Source organism: Physella acuta, unplaced genomic scaffold, assembly GCF_028476545.2.
Source record: "Physella acuta isolate Inbredline_101_S28 unplaced genomic scaffold, ASM2847654v3 ptg000155l, whole genome shotgun sequence".
Lineage (NCBI taxonomy): Eukaryota > Metazoa > Mollusca > Gastropoda > Physidae > Physella > Physella acuta.
This window is the reverse complement of record NW_026731674.1, coordinates 714,695-737,403: the sequence shown is the minus strand read 5'-3', so window position 1 is coordinate 737,403 and position 22,709 is coordinate 714,695. Positions and strand designations below refer to the sequence as shown.

The 22,709-nt window shown below is 43.0% G+C and overlaps 2 protein-coding genes across 2 annotated transcripts in view; both read left to right on the top strand.

Moving 5' to 3' along the window:
• The first annotated feature begins 5,923 nt into the window (after positions 1 to 5,923).
• LOC131935699 (estrogen receptor gamma) overlaps positions 5,924 to 22,709 on the top strand; it is a 49,126-nt gene continuing 32,340 nt past the window's right edge. Inside the window, exons 1-3 of the mRNA XM_059292242.1 lie at positions 5,924 to 6,081; positions 11,338 to 11,485; positions 11,848 to 12,677. Coding sequence (XP_059148225.1) covers positions 11,405 to 11,485; positions 11,848 to 12,677 — 911 coding nt within the window. The 5' untranslated portion in view covers positions 5,924 to 6,081; positions 11,338 to 11,404. The remainder of the gene's footprint in view (positions 6,082 to 11,337; positions 11,486 to 11,847; positions 12,678 to 22,709) is intronic.
• Positions 8,103 to 11,401, top strand: LOC131935715 (uncharacterized). The gene is made up of 7 exons (XM_059292286.1): positions 8,103 to 8,181; positions 8,273 to 8,475; positions 9,017 to 9,052; positions 9,162 to 9,272; positions 9,427 to 9,547; positions 10,234 to 10,359; positions 11,310 to 11,401. The coding sequence occupies exons 1-7, from the start codon at positions 8,103 to 8,105 to the stop codon at positions 11,399 to 11,401; spliced, it is 768 nt and encodes a 255-aa protein (XP_059148269.1).

The following is a 22,709-nucleotide window of genomic DNA, read 5'->3' as shown; positions in this document are numbered from 1 at the left end:
CGCAGAATCTTTCTCAAGAGTATTCTCATCAACTCCCCAAAGTTTCATGGCACTCGGATGAATGGTGTGGAACCATATCCGACTTTTATTTTTATATATCGTATATAGAGAAAAATCGCACCCTCCCGGAGCGCCGCCCTTGCGAAATTAAAAAAGTTTTTTTTGCAGAACCCTTCCCTGGAGTGTTCTAATCAACTCCCTAAAGTTTCGTGGCGATCAGATGAACGGTGTCAAACAGCAACTTACTTTTATTTTTTATTAACCGTTTACTGAGAAGAATTGAATCGCGCACTGTCAGGGCGCCACCCCTGCGAATTTGACTTTTTTTTTTACAGGAACCTCCCCAGGACTATTCTTAACAACTTCCCAAAGTTTCATGGCGATCGGATAAAAGGTGTAATAATGCATAGAAGAAACACACAGACATTGCTTTATATATATATATATATATATATATATATATATATATATATATATATATATATATATATATATATATATATATATATATATATATATATATATATATATATATATACACTAGCGTACCCGTCCCTGCGCGTTGCCGCGGAAATAGAATAAAGTCTGACGAAATATATCAGAAGGATTTTATCAATGCATTACCAATCTTATGTTTTTCCAAGCGTGACCTTGTTTCCTAAAACTGATTTTTTTAAAATTAAATAACATCGGGACACGGGTTTACCTACACTACCGTATGAAAACCTTGAGTGTACGTTAATCAATCGCCGAAATAATGAAGTAGAAAACACTTGGGTGACAGCCCATGTGTCACAGACGTAGAGTGGCGCTCTCAGCCCCCCCCCCCCCCCCCCCCCGATTACACTACTACCGCATAGGCGCCGCGTACGACCCCTGGCTACTTAAACCTATGTAGTCGCCATAGTGCTCACAGGGTAACCCAGAGCGCCAAATAGCATCCTGAAACAATGATGCTGAATGCGTCGCTAGGCTAAAATAACACAAATCAACAGGATTTTTCTTTAACACGTAAAAAAAGTATTTGACGTGTTATTAACATTAGTGACTGATGCAATTTGTTAGCGTTTCTATTGGTGTATTATTAGATGCTCGATCTCGATTTCTGATTGGATCTTCTAAAAATAGATGCTAAATGCATTCTAATCAACTTCCCAAAGTTTGATGACGATCGGATAAACGGTGTGAAACCGCAGTTGACTTTTATTTTTATATACCGCATATAGAGAAATATGGCACCCTCCTGGGGCGCCGACCTTTTAAAGAAGATTTTTTTTTTTATACAGAAACCTGACCTGGAGTGTTCTAATCAACTCCTCAAAGTTTGATGGTGATGGGATTAACGGTGTCAAACCGTAATCGACTTTTATTTTTATACTAGGCATGCTGCCCAGCTTTGCTTAGGCTTTCGAAAACATTGAGAATTTGAATGCTTAATTAATTCGCCCGAGGGTCGGTCTACGACCTCAAGAGTTATGAAGAGGTTCCTCCGTGGACATTTTTTTTTCGATTTATAGCTCATATAAGGTACCGGTCAGTCGAGGTCAGTTTTGACCCCCTCATCGTAGACTTTTCGGCCAACCGGCCCCCGTGCTCTGTCGCCCCAAGGCAAGATCCTGCCAAATTTGAAGCGCCTGCGGCGCCGGGAAGTGCCTTATCGGACACCCGACAATCTAGATCTAGATCTAGAATCCTAATTGAATTTTTTTTTTAAGTTTAGTCCGAGCAAAATAAAAAGAAAATACATTAACCAAGTTGACTTGGTGGGTCTCGAACCCGCACCACCTGCGTGGATTATAGTACACTAACATCTCCGCTATTTAGGCACCTCATAAAATACAGAGAATGAAAGACGTATTTTAAAATCTTAACTTACGCGAATATGCCTATTCTTTCAAATTAATTTTTTTTATCCCAAATTAGCCAGTTCCAAACAAAGATTTTGTATAAATAAATGTTATGAGTTTAGGCCGGAAAAATTGTATTGTATACATTTCATAGTGTACGTAGATCTAAATCAAATTTGAATGAAATAGTTCATTTCTTTTTTATTCTTAACACGGCAGATGACGTCATTAGTAAGCAATAGTGACGTCACAGTTACATGCGTTCTTTTTCACATCCATTAATGCTTTTCCGGTTGCATAAATAATACTGTTTCTCTACATTCGAATACGCCTTTATTTTTTATTTTTCTTCTTTAAATAAAATTGTGGTTATACATTTAAAACATCTAACATATTATTTTCAACAAAAGTCCGTATAAAGTTCTCCATATATCGCTGCCGTTTCTGACGTGATGTCCGGCGAAAATATTTTGCGGACAGACAGAGAGAGAGAGAGAGAGAAGAGCGCACACAGCCTTTTATATATTAGGATACCGTATATAGAGAAAAATAGAACCCTCCAGGGGCGCCTCCCTTGCGAAAATAAAAAAAGATTTTTCGGCAGAACCCTTCGCTGCAGTGTTCTAATCAGCTCCACAAACTTTGATGGCGATCGGATGAACAGTGTGAAACCGCAATCAACTTTTATTTTTATATACCGTATATAGAGAAAAAACAAATCGCGCCCAGTGTTTCTTCCAGACTTTTTTCTCCGAGGGGGGGGGGGGGGGGGAAGGCACTTGATATTTTCAGGGGGGGGGGGAGGGGGCGGTCGACATTTTTCGGGAGTGGACACTAGTAAAAGTATGTTTACTATATAAATTCCATCTCGTTCGGAAGGGGGGGGGGGGGGGGCAGTTAGACTTTCTTCGGGGGGGGGGGGGTAAAGAGATGCCTGGAAAAAACTCTGATCGCGCCCTGCCTGGGCGCCATCCCTGCGAATTCCAGGTGTATTCTCAACAACTTTCCAAAGTTTCATGGCGATCGGATGAAAGGTGTGGTGATGCATAAAAGACCGACAGATACACAGACACACACACATTGCTTTTTATATAAGCATAGATAGATTAGATAGATAGATAGATAGATAGATAGATAGATAGATAGATAGATAGATAGATAGATAGATAGATAGATAGATAGATAGATAGATAGATAGATAGATAGATAGACAGACAGACAGACAGACAGACAGACAGACAGATAGATAGATAGCTGTCGCGTTTTCTCTCCTAGATGGCTTACGTACAGCTTGATATAGATCTATCTAAGCACAACTTGTCATAGATCTACGCACAGCCTGTCATAGATCTACGCACAGCCTGTCATAGATCTACGCACAGCTTGTCATAGATCTACGCACAACTTGACATAGATCTACGCACAACTTGACATAGATCTACGCACAACTTGACATAGATCTACGCACAACTTGACATAGATCTACGCACAACTTGACATAGATCAAGGTGCCCTTGAACTTCGTCCACCCTGGTTACATGGTTCTATCTTTCCTGGGGGCCCACCGAGATTTTTGCAGGTAGACCGGCCCTGACACGTGATCAAAGACTTGGGAGCAAAGGTCAACTCAATCATTGTTGCCATACATGGAATCATATTTTGGACCAAACTAATCCTAAGCTTGTGTCGGGAAGCTGAATCTGTTACCCTACCCACGACATCACCCCCCCCCCCCCACTTGACGCGACATTATTCCTATATGTTATACCATAATTGCATGTCCTTCTATATGTTATACCATAATTGCATGTCCTTCTATATGTTATACAATAATTGCATGCCCTTCTATATGTTATACCATAATTGCATGTCCTTCTTTATGTTATACAATAATTGCATGTCCTTCTATATGTTATACAATAATTGCATGTCCTTCTATATGTTATACCATAATTGCATGTCCTTCTATATGTTATACCATAATTGCATGTCCTTCTATATGTTATACCATAATTGCATGTCCTTCTATATGTTATACCATAATTGCATGTCCTTCTATATGTTATACCATAATTGCATGTCCTTCTATATGTTATACCATAATTGCATGTCCTTCTATATGTTATACCATAATTGCGTGTCCTTCTATATGTTATACCATAATTGCATGTCCTTCTATATGTTATACCATAATTGCATGTCCTTCTATATGTTATACCATAATTGCATGTCCTTCTATATGTTATACCATAATTGCATGTCCTTCTATATGTTATACCATAATTGCATGTCCTTCTATATGTTATACCATAATTGCATGTCCTTCTATATGTTATACCATAATTGCATGTCCTTCTATATGTTATACCATAATTGCATGTCCTTCTATATGTTATACCATAATTGCATGTCCTTCTATATGTTATACCATAATTGCATGTCCTTCTATATGTTATACCATAATTGCGTGTCCTTCTATATGTTATACCATAATTGCATGTCCTTCTATATGTTATACCATAATTGCATGTCCTTCTATATGTTATACCATAATTGCATGTCCTTCTATATGTTATACCATAATTGCATGTCCTTCTATATGTTATACCATAATTGCATGTCCTTCTATATGTTATACCATAATTGCATGTCCTTCTATATGTTATACCATAATTGCATGTCCTTCTATATGTTATACCATAATTGCATGTCCTTCTATATGTTATACCATAATTGCATGTCCTTCTATATGTTATACCATAATTGCATGTCCTTCTATATGTTATACCATAATTGCATGTCCTTCTATATGTTATACCATAATTGCATGTCCTTCTATATGTTATACCATAATTGCATGTCCTTCTATATGTTATACCATAATTGCATGTCCTTCTATATGTTATACCATAATTGCATGTCCTTCTATATGTTATACCATAATTGCATGTCCTTCTATATGTTATACCATAATTGCATGTCCTTCTATATGTTATACCATAATTGCATGTCCTTCTATATGTTATACCATAATTGCATGTCCTTCTATATGTTATACCATAATTGCATGTCCTTCTATATGTTATACCATAATTGCATGTCCTTCTATATGTTATACCATAATTGCATGTCCTTCAATCCGTCATAGGATCTCGATCCCACCTACCCCCTCCCCAACCCCACCTCTCAAGTCCACGTAAGTCATAGGTCAGTGTGGTCAATGGACAAGAACCCCAGCGGTGACTGACCTTTGACCTTTTCACCCCGGCATTGGGCTGGTGCGCGCGCACACAAGTGTGCATACATCGGACACACACACACACACACACATGGACTGACCATTGATTGATTATTTTTATTTTTGCAATAAAAGTTTTTGAAGGGATGAAATAAAAATATGTGGGTCATTGAACATATCTTATAGCCCTAATCATTACTAACCCTAGCCCTAACGATTACTGATACTAGCCCTAACCACTGCTAACCCAGATGGAAGAACACGCTAATATAATAAATATATAAATAGCCTACATTTGATCGCTCTGTTAGAAAGAAATGTGTAAATAAGTGAAGGGACATCCCAAGTTGACGCTCGGTCTCAAAAACTTCAGTCGTCTGCTGACGATTTACCCTGACCAAAGTTTACGCAGATGCGTCAACAAAGTAGACACACTTTAACGGTCGCCGACACACTAACTATAACGAACCAACTTTTCTATAACCTCACCAAGGCACTGTCCGCACTCCCGCATTTAGTTTGCTGTGACCCAGATATGACCCTAAAGTTGACCTCGCGCGCCCTAGTAACCCTTGAGTTGACCTATTTTCCTTCACTCGTTCAACTCTAGATTCTATATATTATAATATTTTAAGTCTGTGTGCATGGCATAGCTGTTATGTCTCTAGGATAAGAAAAAAGCTGACTGCCTAGGCTGAAATAAAATTTGTTTACATCCAGTGCATGAGGGAGATGTTGTAGGTCTAAGGCAGCACACACCAGCTAGGCGTGTGTCGCGCTGTGCAGCCAGCCAGCCCGCGCAGCGCCGCTAGCGAACCACGGTGACTGACCTCAGTCGAGTAGGTAACATGGGGTCATACTGACATAACGGCATGCTGACCCGAAATAACTCTTGCCGTGCTGTGTTAGACATTTTTTATCCTGACCGCGGATTCTTAGCTTGTGAATTTAACCGGAGTTGCAAGTGTTTATCCTCAAGTATCATGTGAGCATAAGGTAGGTTGTTTCTACTCTACTGTTCATTGTTTTGGTGGCGAGATCAGCTTCTGCCTATCAGCTTCCCCGTCGTACGCTGATGGCTGGTGTGTACAGTGGTGTGTTCAACTTGTACGTACAAAGATTGATACACCATCTGACACGTATGCACACGCTTCATTTCAATTTGTCTGCGCCATATCAATACTGTACTAGATTCTAATTTAACTAACTAAAATGCTAGATCTAGCTTTACTTTATAAAAAATTGCAACATTAGTCATCTAGATCTAGAACCAATACATCCGTTTATTCCAAATCCAGTAGCACTTGGTGTCAACTAATGACGCATCGTATAGGTTTCATCTTTCATCCATACCTCCGTAACATCCCCACCCCAAGTATCAATATCACACCCCAGTATGTCATCACACCCCTATATCATCACATATCCATTGTCATATGTCATCCCACCTTCAGTATCCCACCTTGCATGTCACCACACTCCCAGTATATGTCATCACACCCCCAATATGTCATCACACCCCCAATATGTCATCTCTTCCCCAGTATGTCATCACCCCCCCCCAGTATATTGTCATCACCCCCCAGTATATTATTTCATCACACCCCCGTATGTCGCCACACCCCAGTATGTCATCAGACTGCCAGTATGTCATCACACCCCCAGTTTGTCATCACACACCCCCAGTATGTCATCACACCCCCAGTATGTCATCACACCCCCAGTATGTCATCACACCCCCAGTTTGTCATCACACCCCCAGTATGTCATCACACCCCAGTATGTCATCACACCCCAGTATGTCATTACACACCCAGTATGTCATCACCCCCCAGTATGTCATCACACCCCCCAGTATGTCATCACACACCCCCAGTATGTCATCACACCCAGCCCAGTATGTCATTACCCCCAGCCCAGTATGTCATCACCCATAGCCCAGTATGTCATCAGACCGCCAGTATGTCATCACACACCCCCAGTATGTCATCACACACCCCCCAGTATGTCATCACCCCCAGCCCAGTATGTCATCAGACCCCCAGTATGTCATCACCCCCAGCCCAGTATGTCATCACACCCCAGTATGTCATCACACCCCCAGTATGTCATTACCCCCAGCCCAGTATGTCATCAGACTGCCAGTATGTCATCACACACCCCCCAGTATGTCATCACACCCCCAGTATGTCATCACACCCCCAGTATGTCATCACACACCCCCAGTATGTCATCACCCCCCAGTATGTCATTATCCCCAGCCCAGTATGTCATCACCCCCAGCCCAGTATGTCATCACCCCCAGTATGTCATCACACCCCCATTAAGTCATCACCCCCCAGTATGTCATCACACACCCCCCCAGTATGTCATCACACCCCCAGTATGTCATCACCCTAGCCCAGTATGTCATCACACCCCCAGCCCAGTATGTCATCACACCCCCAGTATGTCATCACCCCCAGTATGTCATCACACCTCAGTATGTCATCACCCCCAGCCCATTATGTCATCACCCCCAGCCCAGTATGTCATCACACCCCCAGTATGTCATCACACACCCCCAGTATGTCATCACACCCCAGTATGTCATCACGCCCCCAGTATGTCATCACACCCCCAGTATGTCATCACACCCCCCAGTAAGTCATCACCACCCAGTATGTCATCACCCCCAGCCCAGTATGTCATCACCCCCAGCCCAGTATGTCATCACACCCCCAGTATGTCATCACCCCCAGCCCAGTATGTCATCACACCCCCAGTATGTCATCACCCCCCAGTATGTCATCAGACCCCCAGTATGTCATCACCCCCAGTATGTCATCACACCCCAGTATGTCATCACACAACCCACAGTATGTCATCACCCCCAGTATGTCATCACCCCCAGCCCAGTATGTCATCAGACCGCCAGTATGTCATCACACCCCCCCAGTATGTCATCACACCCCAGTATGTCATCACACCCCCAGTATGTCATTACCCCCAGCCCAGTATGTCATCAGACTGCCAGTATGTCATCACCCCCAGCCCAGTATGTCATCACACCCCAGTATGTCATCACACCCCCAGTATGTCATTACCCCCAGCCCAGTATGTCATCACACCCCCAGTATGTCATCACACCCCCCAGTATGTCATCACCCCCAGTATGTCATTACCCCCAGTATGTCATCACCCCCAGTCCAGTATGTCATCAGACCGCCGGTATGTCATCACACCCCCCAGTATGTCATCACACCCCAGTATGTCATCACACCCCCAGTATGTCATTACCCCCAGCCCAGTATGTCATCAGACTGCCAGTATGTCATCACCCCCAGCCCAGTATGTCATCACACCCCCAGTATGTCATTACCCCCAGCCCAGTATGTCATCAGACCGCCAGTATGTCATCACACCCCCAGTATGTCATCAGCCCCAGTATGTCATCACACCCCAGTATGTCATCACACCCCCAGTATGTCATCACACCCCAGTATGTCATCACACCCCCAGTATGTCATCACACCCCCCAGTATGTCATTACCCCCCAGTATGTCATCACACCCAGCCCAGTATGTCATCACACACCCCCCAGTATGTCATCACCCCCTAGTATGTCATTACCCCCCAGTATGTCATCACACCCAGCCCAGTATGTCATCACACACCCCCCAGTATGTCATCACACACCCCCAGTATGTCATCACCCCCTAGTATGTCATCACCCCCAGCCCAGTATGTCATCACACCCCAGTATGTCATCACACCCCCAGTATGTCATCAGACCGCCAGTATGTCATCAGACCGCCAGTATGTCATCACCCCCAGTATGTCATCACACCCCAGTATGTCATCACACCCCCAGTATGTCATTACCCCCAGCCTAGTATGTCATCACACCCCCAGTATGTCATCACACCCCCCAGTATGTTATCACCCCCAGTATGTCATTACCCCCCAGTATGTCATCAGACTGCCAGTATGTCATCACACCCCCAGTATGTCATCACACCCCAGTATGTCATCACACCCCAGTATGTCATCACACCCCAGTATGTCATCACACCCCAGTATGTCATTACCCCCAGCCCAGTATGTCATCACCCCCAGCCCAGTATGTCATTACCCCCAGCCCAGTATGTCATCACCCCCAGCCCAGTATGTCATTACCCCCAGCCCAGTATGTCATCACACCCCCAGTATGTCATCACACCCCCCAGTATGTCATCACCCCCAGTATGTCATTACCCCCAGTATGTCATCACCCCCAGTCCAGTATGTCATCAGACCGCCGGTATGTCATCACACCCCCCCAGTATGTCATCACACCCCAGTATGTCATCACACCCCCAGTATGTCATTACCCCCAGCCCAGTATGTCATCAGACTGCCAGTATGTCATCACCCCCAGCCCAGTATGTCATCACACCCCAGTATGTCATCACACCCCCAGTATGTCATTACCCCCAGCCCAGTATGTCATCACACCCCCAGTATGTCATCACACCCCCCAGTATGTCATCACTCTCAGTATGTCATTACCCCCAGTATGTCATCACCCCCAGCCCAGTATGTCATCAGACCGCCAGTATGTCATCACACCCCCAGTATGTCATCACCCCCAGTATGTCATCACACCCCCAGTATGTCATCACACCCTAGTATGTCATCACACCCCCAGTATGTCATCACACACCCCAGTATGTCATTACCCCCCAGTATGTCATCACACCCAGCCCAGTATGTCATCACACACCCCCCAGTAATTTATCACACACCCCCCAGTAATTTATCACACACCCCAGTACATCATCACACCCCAGTATGTCATCACCCCCAGCCCAGTATGTCATCACACCCCAGTATGTCATCACACCCCCAGTATGTCATCAGACCGCCAGTATGTCATCAGACCGCCAGTATGTCATCACCCCCAGTATGTCATCACACCCCAGTATGTCATCACACCCCCAGTATGTCATTACCCCCAGCCCAGTATGTCATCACACCCCCAGTATGTCATCACACCCCCAGTATGTTATTACCCCCAGTATGTCATCAGACTGCCAGTATGTCATCACACCCCCAGTATGTCATCACACCCCAGTATGTCATCACACCCCAGTATGTCATCACACCCCAGTATGTCATTACCCCCAGCCCAGTATGTCATCACCCCCAGCCCAGTATGTCATTACCCCCAGCCCAGTATGTCATCACCCCCAGCCCAGTATGTCATTACCCCCCAGTATGTCATCAGACTGCCAGTATGTCATCACACCCCCAGTATGTCATCACACCCCAGTATGTCATCACACCCCAGTATGTCATCACACCCCAGTATGTCATCACACCCCAATATGTCATTACCCCCAGCCCAGTATGTCATCACACCCCCAGTATGTCATCACCCCCAGCCCAGTATGTCATCACCCCCAGCCCAGTATGTCATCACCCCCAGCCCAGTATGTCATCACCCCCAGTATGTCATCACACCCCCATATTGTATGTGCTCATGCTCCTTATCACAATGTAGCAATGCTGCTCTAGAATCACCTTATCACAATGTAGCAATGCTGCTCTAGAATCACCTTATCACAATGTAGCAATGCTGCTCTAGAATCACCTTATCACAATGTAGCAATGCTGCTCTAGAATCATCTTATCACAATGTAGCAATGCTGCTCTAGAATCATCTTATCACAATGTAGCAATGCTGCTCTAGAATCTTGTATTGATTTTCTTTCTGCCTCCTGACCCAGATCATTAAATGCAAGGGATGGATCTGACCTAGATATCTTTAGCCAGTATGTGTTGTGTGACCTAGTTTTCTTTAGCCAGTATGTGTTCTGTGTGACCTAGTTTTCTTTAGCCAGTATGTGTTCTGTGTGACCTACTTATCTTTAGCCAGTATGTGTTCTGTGTGACCTACTTATCTTTAGCCAGTATGTGTTCTGTGTGACCTACTTATCTTTAGCCAGTATGTGTTCTGTGTGACCTAGTTTTCTTTAGCCAGTATGTGTTCTGTGTGACCTACTTATCTTTAGCCAGTATGTGTTCTGTGTGACCTACTTATCTTTAACCAGTATGTGTTCTGTGTGACCTAGTTATCGTTATCCAGTATGTGTTCTGTGTGACCTAGTTTTCTTTAGCCGGTATGTGTTCTGTGTGACCTAGTTGTTTTTATTCCTTTTTTGTGTGAGCTATTAATCTTAAGCCAGTATGTTTTCATTCAGCTGATATTGTTGTGTCTGCCTCTGACAGCCATTTTAGTATGACAACCAGCCATCTACCTCAGGGCCCCGGAGGCTCCTCCCATGGAAACTAGGTCATGTTAAAAATGCCTCCACCAAAAAAACCAAAGAATGGACCAACCAGTGTTGAGCAGTTTCTTTCTAAAGAGGAACTCCAGGTATGTATGTTATCATAGGCTATTATATGTCATATGTATGGCTGATTCTTCTCTGTATGCTAGTGTATGTCCTCAGTTTATGACCTATGTATGGCTGCTTCTTCTCTGTATGCTAGTGTATGTCCTCAGTTTATGACCTATATATGGCTGATTCTTCTCTGTATGCTAGTGTATGTCCTCAGTTTATGACCTATATATGGCTGATTCTTCTCTGTATGCTAGTGTATGTCCTCAGTTTATGACCTATATATGGCTGATTCTTCTCTGTGTGCTAGTGTATGTCCTCAGTTTATGACCTATGTATGGCTGCCTGATATATGCTAATGTATTACTGCCTCACAAATACTCTTCTGTTTTTTTAGGTGCTTGGCAAAGACAAGCGGGGCAAACTAGTTCAGCATGGAGAAGTTTCAATGCCAGCACCCCCTTCACGCATACAGCCTAGCCCCCCTTCGAGGGATCAGGCTAGACCCCCCTCGAGGGATCAGGCTAGACCCCCCTCGAGGGATCAGGCTAGACCACCTTCGAGGGATCAGGCTAGACCCCCTTCGAGGGATCAGGCTAGACCCCCTTCGAGGGATCAGGCTAGACCCCCTTCGAGGGATCAGGCTAGACCCAGGGTGCAGCATAGCCCAGCCATGCAGGGCAGCTCCACCAGTGCAGGGCTCCTGGAGCGACTGTTCAGCTCTCACCCAGGGGACAGCCCCTGGCCGCCTCCGGTTGTTCCTCCCAGTACATCTCCCTCTATCTTGGCCTCACTGTTCAGCGCTGAGGAGACCATTTTGCTCAAACCTCAAAACTACCTCGGCAGAGTCCACCCCGCCTTCACGCTACCTCCCTCATCTACCTCAGCCTACCCCCACCCCCCAGGCAGCAGACCAGTGGCCAGCTTGCTGGATTTGTCATTCAAGAAAAAAGATGATGCAACAAACTCCTTCATGGTGGCAGCATTGCTTGACGGTCCCCGGCTGGACCCCAGTCATGTCATGGTCGCTCCCCCACCCCTGGGGCTAACTGGACTACTCAAGATCAACTTTCAATCTACCTCACTACTCGCAGCAGATACCTCACTACTCGCAGCAGTCAAACAAGAACATCAGTCTGACTTGGCCCACCATTCTGACTTGGCCCACCATTCTGACTTGGCCCATCATTCTGACTTGGCCCATCATTCTGACTTGGATCAAGAGAAGTGAGTAATCTTTATTTGTTTGCCAAAAACTGTTTTTTGTTCTTTCTTCTAATTATGTCACTCCGAGTTTTTCTTTTTGCTTATTTGAAAACTACTTTCAGATATAAAGCAAGTATTAAAAAAACCTTTATAAGCTTTTAAATGTACTGAAAATAGAAAATGCAGAAAACTTGCTTCCATCTATATATATATATATATATATATATATATTATATATATATATATATATATATATATATATATATATATATATATATATATATATATATATATATATAAATGAAAGTATGTGGGTTTGCAGGTTTGCACTTTATACTTGACTACACCTTTCATCAATAAAACATTGGGAAGTTGTTCATAATACCCCTGGAGAAGTTACTGAGCAAAAAAAAGAAAAAATGTCATGCTTCATTTCATTCTTCTCTATATATGGTGTCATGCTTCATTTCATTCTTCTCTATATATGGTGTCATGCTTCATTTCATTCTTCTCTATATATGGTGTCATGCTTCATTTCATTCTTCTCTATATATGGTACATAAAAAAAAAATCCATCTGGGTTTGACCACGTTCATCTGATCATTGGGAAGCTGATAAGAATACTCCAGGGGAGGTTTCTGCAAAAAAAAGTTTTTTTTAAATTTTGTGAGGGTTCGCCCCGGGAAGGTGGGATTTTTCAATGTGTATGTCTGTATATGGTATATAATAAATAAAAGTTGAAGACGGCTTCATACCCTTAATTCAAGTGCCATGAAACTTTAGGTAGTTCATGGGTATAATCCCAAGAAGATTTCGGACACTATTAAATGTATATATTTTCTGTATAAATTCCATATGTTCAGGGGGGGGGGGGGCAGTAGATTTTTTCCTGGGGGGGGGGGGGGGCTGAGCCGAAGAGACACCTGGAAGAAACTCTGGTAACACATTAATGAAATCCTTTTAAAATATGAGCAGCCATTGCATTTATAAAAGAGAACAAGCTTTATTTTTTTATAAGCTTTTATTTAATTCACAGTATCTCTTGTGTAAGTAGGCCTATACTTATTTGCCCTTGCATTGTCATTGGAAACAAATGTATCTTGAAAGTTTGATCCAAATCACTGCATTAGAACTTTGTCAACATCAAGTTGCAAGATTTTTCACAATGCATTAACTTAACACTCTAAACATACATGGGATATCCCATTAACTTAACACTCTAAACATACATGGGATATCCAATTAACTTAACACTCTAAACATACATGGGATATCCCATTAACTTAACACTCTAAACATACATGGGATATCCCATTAACTTAACACTATAAACATACATGGGATATCCCATTAACTTAACACTATAAACATACATGGGATATCCCATTAACTTAACACTGTAAACATACATGGGATATCCCATTAACTTAACACTATAAACATACATGGGATATCCCATTAACTTAACACTATAAACATACATGGGATATCCCATTAACTTAACACTGTAAACATACATGGGATATCCCATGTGGGGTATCCCTGAGTGTCAAGTGGGGTGCCCACTATCATGGTCACTCCACACAGCCCCCCACTATCACCCCCGCCCTCTCATGGACTCTCCTACAGCAGGCCACAAACATAGGGTGTGTTCATTTGGTGTTCTCCTACAGCAGGCCACAAACATAGGGTGTGTTCATTTGGTGTTCTCCTACAGCAGGCCACAAACATAGGGTGTGTTCATTTGGTGTTCTCCTACAGCAGGCCACAAACATAGGGTGTGTTCATTTGGTGTTCTCCTACAGCAGGCCACAAACATAGGGTGTGTTCATTTGGTGTTCTCCTACAGCAGGCCACAAACTTAGGGTGTGTTCATTTGGTGTTCTCCTACAGCAGGCCACAAACATAGGGTGTGTTCATTTGGTGTTCTCCTACAGCAGGCCACAAACATAGGGTGTGTTCATTTGGTGTTCTCCCTCCTACAGCAGGCCACAAACATAGGGTGTGTTCATTTGGTGTTCTCCTACAGCAGGCCACAAACATAGGGTGTGTTCATTTGGTGTTCTCCCTCCTACAGCAGGCCACAAACATAGGGTGTGTTCATTTGGTGTTCTCCTACAGCAGGCCACAAACATAGGGTGTGTTCATTTGGTGTTCTCCCTCCTACAGCAGGCCACAAACATAGGGTGTGTTCATTTGGTGTTCTCCCTCCTACAGCAGGCCACAAACATAGGGTGTGTTCATTTGGTGTTCTCCTACAGCAGGCCACAAACATAGGGTGTGTTCATTTGGTGTTCTCCTACAGCAGGCCACAAACATAGGGTGTGTTCATTTGGTGTTCTCCCTCCTACAGCAGGCCACAAACATAGGGTGTGTTCATTTGGTGTTCTCCTACAGCAGGCCACAAACATAGGGTGTGTTCATTTGGTGTTCTCCTACAGCAGGCCACAAACATAGGGTGTGTTCATTTGGTGTTCTCCCTCTTACAGCAGGCCACAAACATAGGGTGTGTTCATTTGGTGTTCTCCTACAGCAGCCCACAAACATAGGGTGTGTTCATTTGGTGTTCTCCCTCCTACAGCAGCCCACAAACATAGGGTGTGTTCATTTGGTGTTCTCCTACAGCAGGCCACAAACATAGGGTGTGTTCATTTGGTGTTCTCCTACAGCAGGCCACAAACATAGGGTGTGTTCATTTGGTGTTCTCCCTTCTACAGCAGGCCACAAACATAGGGTGTGTTCATTTGGTGTTCTCCTACAGCAGGCCACAAACATAGGGTGTGTTCATTTGGTGTTCTCCCTCCTACAGCAGCCCACAAACATAGGGTGTGTTCATTTGGTGTTCTCCTACAGCAGGCCACAAACATAGGGTGTGTTCATTTGGTGTTCTCCCTCCTACAGCAGGCCACAAACATAGGGTGTGTTCATTTGGTGTTCTCCCTTCTACAGCAGGCCACAAACATAGGGTGTGTTCATTTGGTGTTCTCCCTTCTACAGCAGGCCACAAACATAGGGTGTGTTCATTTGGTGTTCTCCTACAGCAGGCCACAAACATAGGGTGTGTTCATTTGGTGTTCTCCTACAGCAGGCCACAAACATAGGGTGTGTTCATTTGGTGTTCTCCTACAGCAGGCCACAAACATAGGGTGTGTTCATTTGGTGTTCTCCTACAGCAGGCCACAAACATAGGGTGTGTTCATTTGGTGTTCTCCCTTCTACAGCAGGCCACAAACATAGGGTGTGTTCATTTGGTGTTCTCCCTTCTACAGCAGGCCACAAACATAGGGTGTGTTCATTTGGTGTTCTCCTACAGCAGGCCACAAACATAGGGTGTGTTCATTTGGTGTTCTCCTACAGCAGGCCACAAACATAGGGTGTGTTCATTTGGTGTTCTCCCTCCTACAGCAGGCCACAAACATAGGGTGTGTTCATTTGGTGTTCTCCCTCCTACAGCAGGCCACAAATATAGGGTGTGTTCATTTGGTGTTCTCCCTTCTACAGCAGGCCACAAACATAGGGTGTGTTCATTTGGTGTTCTCCTACAGCAGGCCACAAACATAGGGTGTGTTCATTTGGTGTTCTCCTACAGCAGGCCACAAACATAGGGTGTGTTCATTTGGTGTTCTCCTACAGCAGGCCACAAACATAGGGTGTGTTCATTTGTGTTCTCCCTCCTACAGCAGGCCACAAACATAGGGTGTGTTCATTTGGTGTTCTCCCTTCTACAGCAGGCCACAAACATAGGGTGTGTTCATTTGGTGTTCTCCCTTCTACAGCAGGCCACAAACATAGGGTGTGTTCATTTGGTGTTCTCCTACAGCAGGCCACAAACATAGGGTGTGTTCATTTGGTGTTCTCCTACAGCAGGCCACAAACATAGGGTGTGTTCATTTGGTGTTCTCCTACAGCAGGCCACAAACATAGGGTGTGTTCATTTGTGTTCTCCCTCCTACAGCAGGCCACAAACATAGGGTGTGTTCATTTGGTGTTCTCCCTTCTACAGCAGGCCACAAACATAGGGTGTGTTCATTTGGTGTTCTCCTACAGCAGGCCACAAACATAGGGTGTGTTCATTTGGTGTTCTCCCTCCTACAGCAGGCCACAAACATAGGGTGTGTTCATTTGGTGTTCTCCTACAGCAGGCCACAAACATAGGGTGTGTTCATTTGGTGTTCTCCTACAGCAGGCCACAAACATAGGGTGTGTTCATTTGGTGTTCTCCCTCCTACAGCAGGCCACAAACATAGGGTGTGTTCATTTGGTGTTCTCCTACAGCAGGCCACAAACATAGGGTGTGTTCATTTGGTGTTCTCCCTCCTACAGCAGGCCACAAACATAGGGTGTGTTCATTTGGTGTTCTCCTACAGCAGGCCACAAACATAGGGTGTGTTCATTTGGTGTTCTCCTACAGCAGGCCACAAACATAGGGTGTGTTCATTTGGTGTTCTCCTACAGCAGGCCACAAACATAGGGTGTGTTCATTTGGTGTTCTCCTACAGCAGGCCACAAACATAGGGTGTGTTCATTTGGTGTTCTCCTACAGCAGGCCACAAACATAGGGTGTGTTCATTTGGTGTTCTCCCTCCTACAGCAGGCCACAAACATAGGGTGTGTTCATTTGGTGTTCTCCTACAGCAGGCCACAAACATAGGGTGTGTTCATTTGGTGTTCTCCTACAGCAGGCCACAAACATAGGGTGTGTTCATTTGGTGTTCTCCTACAGCAGGCCACAAACATAGGGTGTGTTCATTTGGTGTTCTCCTACAGCAGGCCACAAACATAGGGTGTGTTCATTTGGTGTTCTCCCTCCTACAGCAGGCCACAAACATAGGGTGTGTTCATTTGGTGTTCTCCTACAGCAGGCCACAAACATAGGGTGTGTTCATTTGGTGTTCTCCTACAGCAGGCCACAAACATAGGGTGTGTTCATTTGGTGTTCTCCCTCCTACAGCAGGCCACAAACATAGGGTGTGTTCATTTGGTGTTCTCCCTCCTACAGCAGGCCACAAACATAGGGTGTGTTCATTTGGTGTTCTCCCTCCTACAGCAGGCCACAAACATAGGGTGTGTTCATTTGGTGTTTTCCTACAGCAGGCCACAAACATAGGGTGTGTTCATTTGGTGTTCTCCTACAGCAGGCCACAAACATAGGGTGTGTTCATTTGGTGTTCTCCCTCCTACAGCAGGCCACAAACATAGGGTGTGTTCATTTGGTGTTCTCCTACAGCAGGCCACAAACATAGGGTGTGTTCATTTGGTGTTCTCCTACAGCAGGCCACAAACATAGGGTGTGTTCATTTGGTGTTCTCCTACAGCAGGCCACAAACATAGGGTGTGTTCATTTGGTGTTCTCCCTCCTACAGCAGGCCACAAACATAGGGTGTGTTCATTTGGTGTTCTCCTACAGCAGGCCACAAACATAGGGTGTGTTCATTTGGTGTTCTCCTACAGCAGGCCACAAACATAGGGTGTGTTCATTTGTGTTCTCCCTCCTACAGCAGGCCACAAACATAGGGTGTGTTCATTTGGTGTTCTCCTACAGCAGGCCACAAACATAGGGTGTGTTCATTTGGTGTTCTCCCTTCTACAGCAGGCCACAAACATAGGGTGTGTTCATTTGGTGTTCTCCTACAGCAGGCCACAAACATAGGGTGTGTTCATTTGGTGTTCTCCCTCCTACAGCAGGCCACAAACATAGGGTGTGTTCATTTGGTGTTCTCCTACAGCAGGCCACAAACATAGGGTGTGTTCATTTGGTGTTCTCCTACAGCAGGCCACAAACATAGGGTGTGTTCATTTGGTGTTCTCCTACAGCAGGCCACAAACATAGGGTGTGTTCATTTGGTGTTCTCCTACAGCAGGCCACAAACATAGGGTGTGTTCATTTGGTGTTCTCCCTCCTACAGCAGGCCACAAACATAGGGTGTGTTCATTTGGTGTTCTCCTACAGCAGGCCACAAACATAGGGTGTGTTCATTTGGTGTTCTCCTACAGCAGGCCACAAACATAGGGTGTGTTCATTTGGTGTTCTCCTACAGCAGGCCACAAACATAGGGTGTGTTCATTTGGTGTTCTCCTACAGCAGGCCACAAACATAGGGTGTGTTCATTTGGTGTTCTCCCTCCTACAGCAGGCCACAAACATAGGGTGTGTTCATTTGGTGTTTTCCTACAGCAGGCCACAAACATAGGGTGTGTTCATTTGGTGTTCTCCTACAGCAGGCCACAAACATAGGGTGTGTTCATTTGGTGTTCTCCTACAGCAGGCCACAAACATAGGGTGTGTTCATTTGGTGTTCTCCTACAGCAGGCCACAAACATAGGGTGTGTTCATTTGGTGTTCTCCCTCCTACAGCAGGCCACAAACATAGGGTGTGTTCATTTGGTGTTCTCCTACAGCAGGCCACAAACATAGGGTGTGTTCATTTGGTGTTCTCCTACAGCAGGCCACAAACATAGGGTGTGTTCATTTGGTGTTCTCCCTCCTACAGCAGGCCACAAACATAGGGTGTGTTCATTTGGTGTTCTCCTACAGCAGGCCACAAACATAGGGTGTGTTCATTTGGTGTTCTCCTACAGCAGGCCACAAACATAGGGTGTGTTCATTTGGTGTTCTCCTACAGCAGGCCACAAACATAGGGTGTGTTCATTTGGTGTTCTCCTACAGCAGGCCACAAACATAGGGTGTGTTCATTTGTGTTCTCCCTCCTACAGCAGGCCACAAACATAGGGTGTGTTCATTTGGTGTTCTCCTACAGCAGGCCACAAACATAGGGTGTGTTCATTTGGTGTTCTCCCTTCTACAGCAGGCCACAAACATAGGGTGTGTTCATTTGGTGTTCTCCTACAGCAGGCCACAAACATAGGGTGTGTTCATTTGGTGTTCTCCTACAGCAGGCCACAAACATAGGGTGTGTTCATTTGGTGTTCTCCTACAGCAGGCTATGTGTTAAGATCCACAATTGCCACCTCATTCCTAGTGGAAGTAATGAGGAATTAATATCCTTCACAAGAGATATAGCACCCAGATAAAGATAACGCCTATAGTAACCTTTCTTATCCATAGTCTATCGCGCTGTTTAAAACAAAATTATGCACCATATCGCTCACAGGATAGGCCAGGGCGCCAAATCGAACCCTGCCGGGGCGCCGGCGTATGCGCTTGATTCAATTTAGTGAACGATTAGAATACCCCAAGCTTACCCGCAAACGGAAAGATAGAAGTAAACATAGAGAACATTTAGATCTAGGAGCTTGCATCTTAACTGTTATTGATTTTAAAAAAAACCATTTGCGGTGCAAAGCTATGTCATCTGATGGAAGCTTTGAAGCTATAAAACATAAACATAGCTCTTAAAACAAATAGTTTTATCAATCTTACCTTTACAATCGAGAACGTAGTAAATCATTACACTGCTGAATGTATTGTTAAAATGTCTGCTTAAAAAATAAACCGGGAGTGATCTCCCCTAAACTTTCTCGAATATTCTTATATAACACTACGTGGGATGGAAACTCGGAATATAGACATGATTTTTTAATAACTTAAACTTTTAATAAACCGGGAGTGATCTCCCCTAAACTTTCTCGAATATTCTTATATAAAATAACAGGGGATGGGAACTCGGGCTATAGACATGATTTTTAATTCATTTTAAACACTTAAAGTTTTAAAAATAGAATAAAATCTCGTAGACAAATTAATTGCACACCAAGTGAACGCAAAAAAATCTGTCTATAATAGTGCGCAATATTATTAGTACTTTATAAATTCACATGCGTTTTTTGAGAAATCGGAAATAGCGAAAATTACTACTTCCGGTTAACGGAAATTACTCAAAATTTAACAGAAGGTAGAGAATTAGATCTTTTACTTACATGTGAAATTTCATTTATCTATCTGAAATAGTACTCAAGTTATAGGCTTTTGAAAAATTCAAAGCAGGAAAAGTACCACTTCCGGTTATCGGAAATCGCTCAAAAGTTGATACGGATCTACGATTTTGATAAAATACTTATATATGAAATTTCATCAACCTAGCTGTAACGGTACTCAAGTTATCGTGTTTACACACAGACACACACACGGACAGAATTGGATAATCCAGTTTTTCCAACTCCATTACGCATAAAACGCCAAAAATTTTATATATTTGGATTTATAATTTTTGCCCGATTCAAATAAGTCCTCTATATCCCGGATGTGATGAAGGACTGAGGAGTAAAACGCTGAAAACTGTCCAAATTTAATGTGATTTTTGTGCACGATTACAAGACTTTCTCTATACTTCGTATATACGAGAGAGTAAAAATAGAATAGAATCTCGTAGAAAAAAGAATTGCGCACCAAGCGAACACCAAAACAAAATGTGCATAATAGTGCGGAATATTATAAGTACTCTATAAATTTACATGCGGTTTTTTTTTTTTTTGAGAAATCGGAAATAGCGAATATTACTTCTTCGGGTTATCGGAAATCGCTCAAAAGTTGTTACGGATCTACGATTTTGATATAATACTTATATATGAAATTTCATCAACCTAGCTGTAACGGTACTCAAGTTATCGTGTTTACACAGACACAGACATACGGACAAGATTGCAAAATTATGTTTTTCCGTATCAGTGAGATGTAAAACGTCGAGATTTGTAAAAATCTCGATTTTTTAATTTTTTCACGATTACAAGACTTTCTCTATACTTCGTATATACGAGAAAGTAATAATGTTCAAATCACCTAAAATCATCATCATAATACTATAAATACATATATACATTTTGTCCTGGTATCTTTTGTCCGTGAGATATTTTGTCCTGAGATCATTTGTCATGGAACCATATATATATATATATATATATATATATATATATATATATATATATATATATATATATATATATATATATATATATATATATATATATATAGTGTGTGTGTGTGTGTGTGGTATCTCGATATAAAAATGTAATGTATTTGATAACTGCTTTTTTGTGAAATTGATCGTTTGACAGAGCAATTTAATTTTTTTCCGTTAAAATTATATAGGCTACTTCTTCTACGTTCTTATTTTTTTTTAATTGTTGGAAGGTTTCCCTCCAACACAGTTTAGGATACGTGTCAACTGGTTATGCGCCATTGAGGGCATTGACTCCGATTTCAGCCTGCTTTTCTTTTTGGATTTGCTTCCATAGCCTTTGTCCAACCAAGAACAAACTACAAGGCAGCAGTTGTTTGATTTTGGAGTTGTCTCTCCTAGAATAGTGGCTGTCCCCAGCTAACAGGCCACATCTGCCCGAGGGTTTGAACTCGAGACTTTTCGGTGTAGCAACCATGAGCTTTACCGTCTCGACCACGCCGACCGCTAGGGGTCGTCCATAAATGACGTCACACTCGTAAAATAAAAGTATCTGCAATTTTGGAGGTTGTAGGCTGAGGTGTGACGTCATTTTAGGTGGGGGGGGGGTCTGGCTTTTTGTGACGATGTGTGTCGGAGGGGAGGGGGTAAGGTAAAAATCGTCCAAAAAAGCGTGACGTAATTTATGGATGACCCCCCCCCCCCTCTCCTAAATTATTTTTTTCGCTTCAGTCACCGCAATGCGATTTAAAACACCAGGGGAAACCACCAATATTAACAATTGGCGGATATTTTTCTCGGTTATCTTTCTTTACTTCTTTAACTTTGTCCATGGAAATTGGAATCCGAGAACTTACGATTTGACGTACCTAGGTAATATACATATATATATATATATATTTATATATATATATATAGGCATATATATATATATATAGGCATATATATATATATATATATATATATATATATATATATATATAGGCATATATATATATAGGCATATATATATATATATATATATATATATATAGGCATATATATATATATATATATATATATATATATATATATATATAGGCATATATATATATATATATATATATATATATATATATATATATATATATATAGGCATATATATATATATATATATATAGGCATATATATAGGCATATATATATATATATATATATATA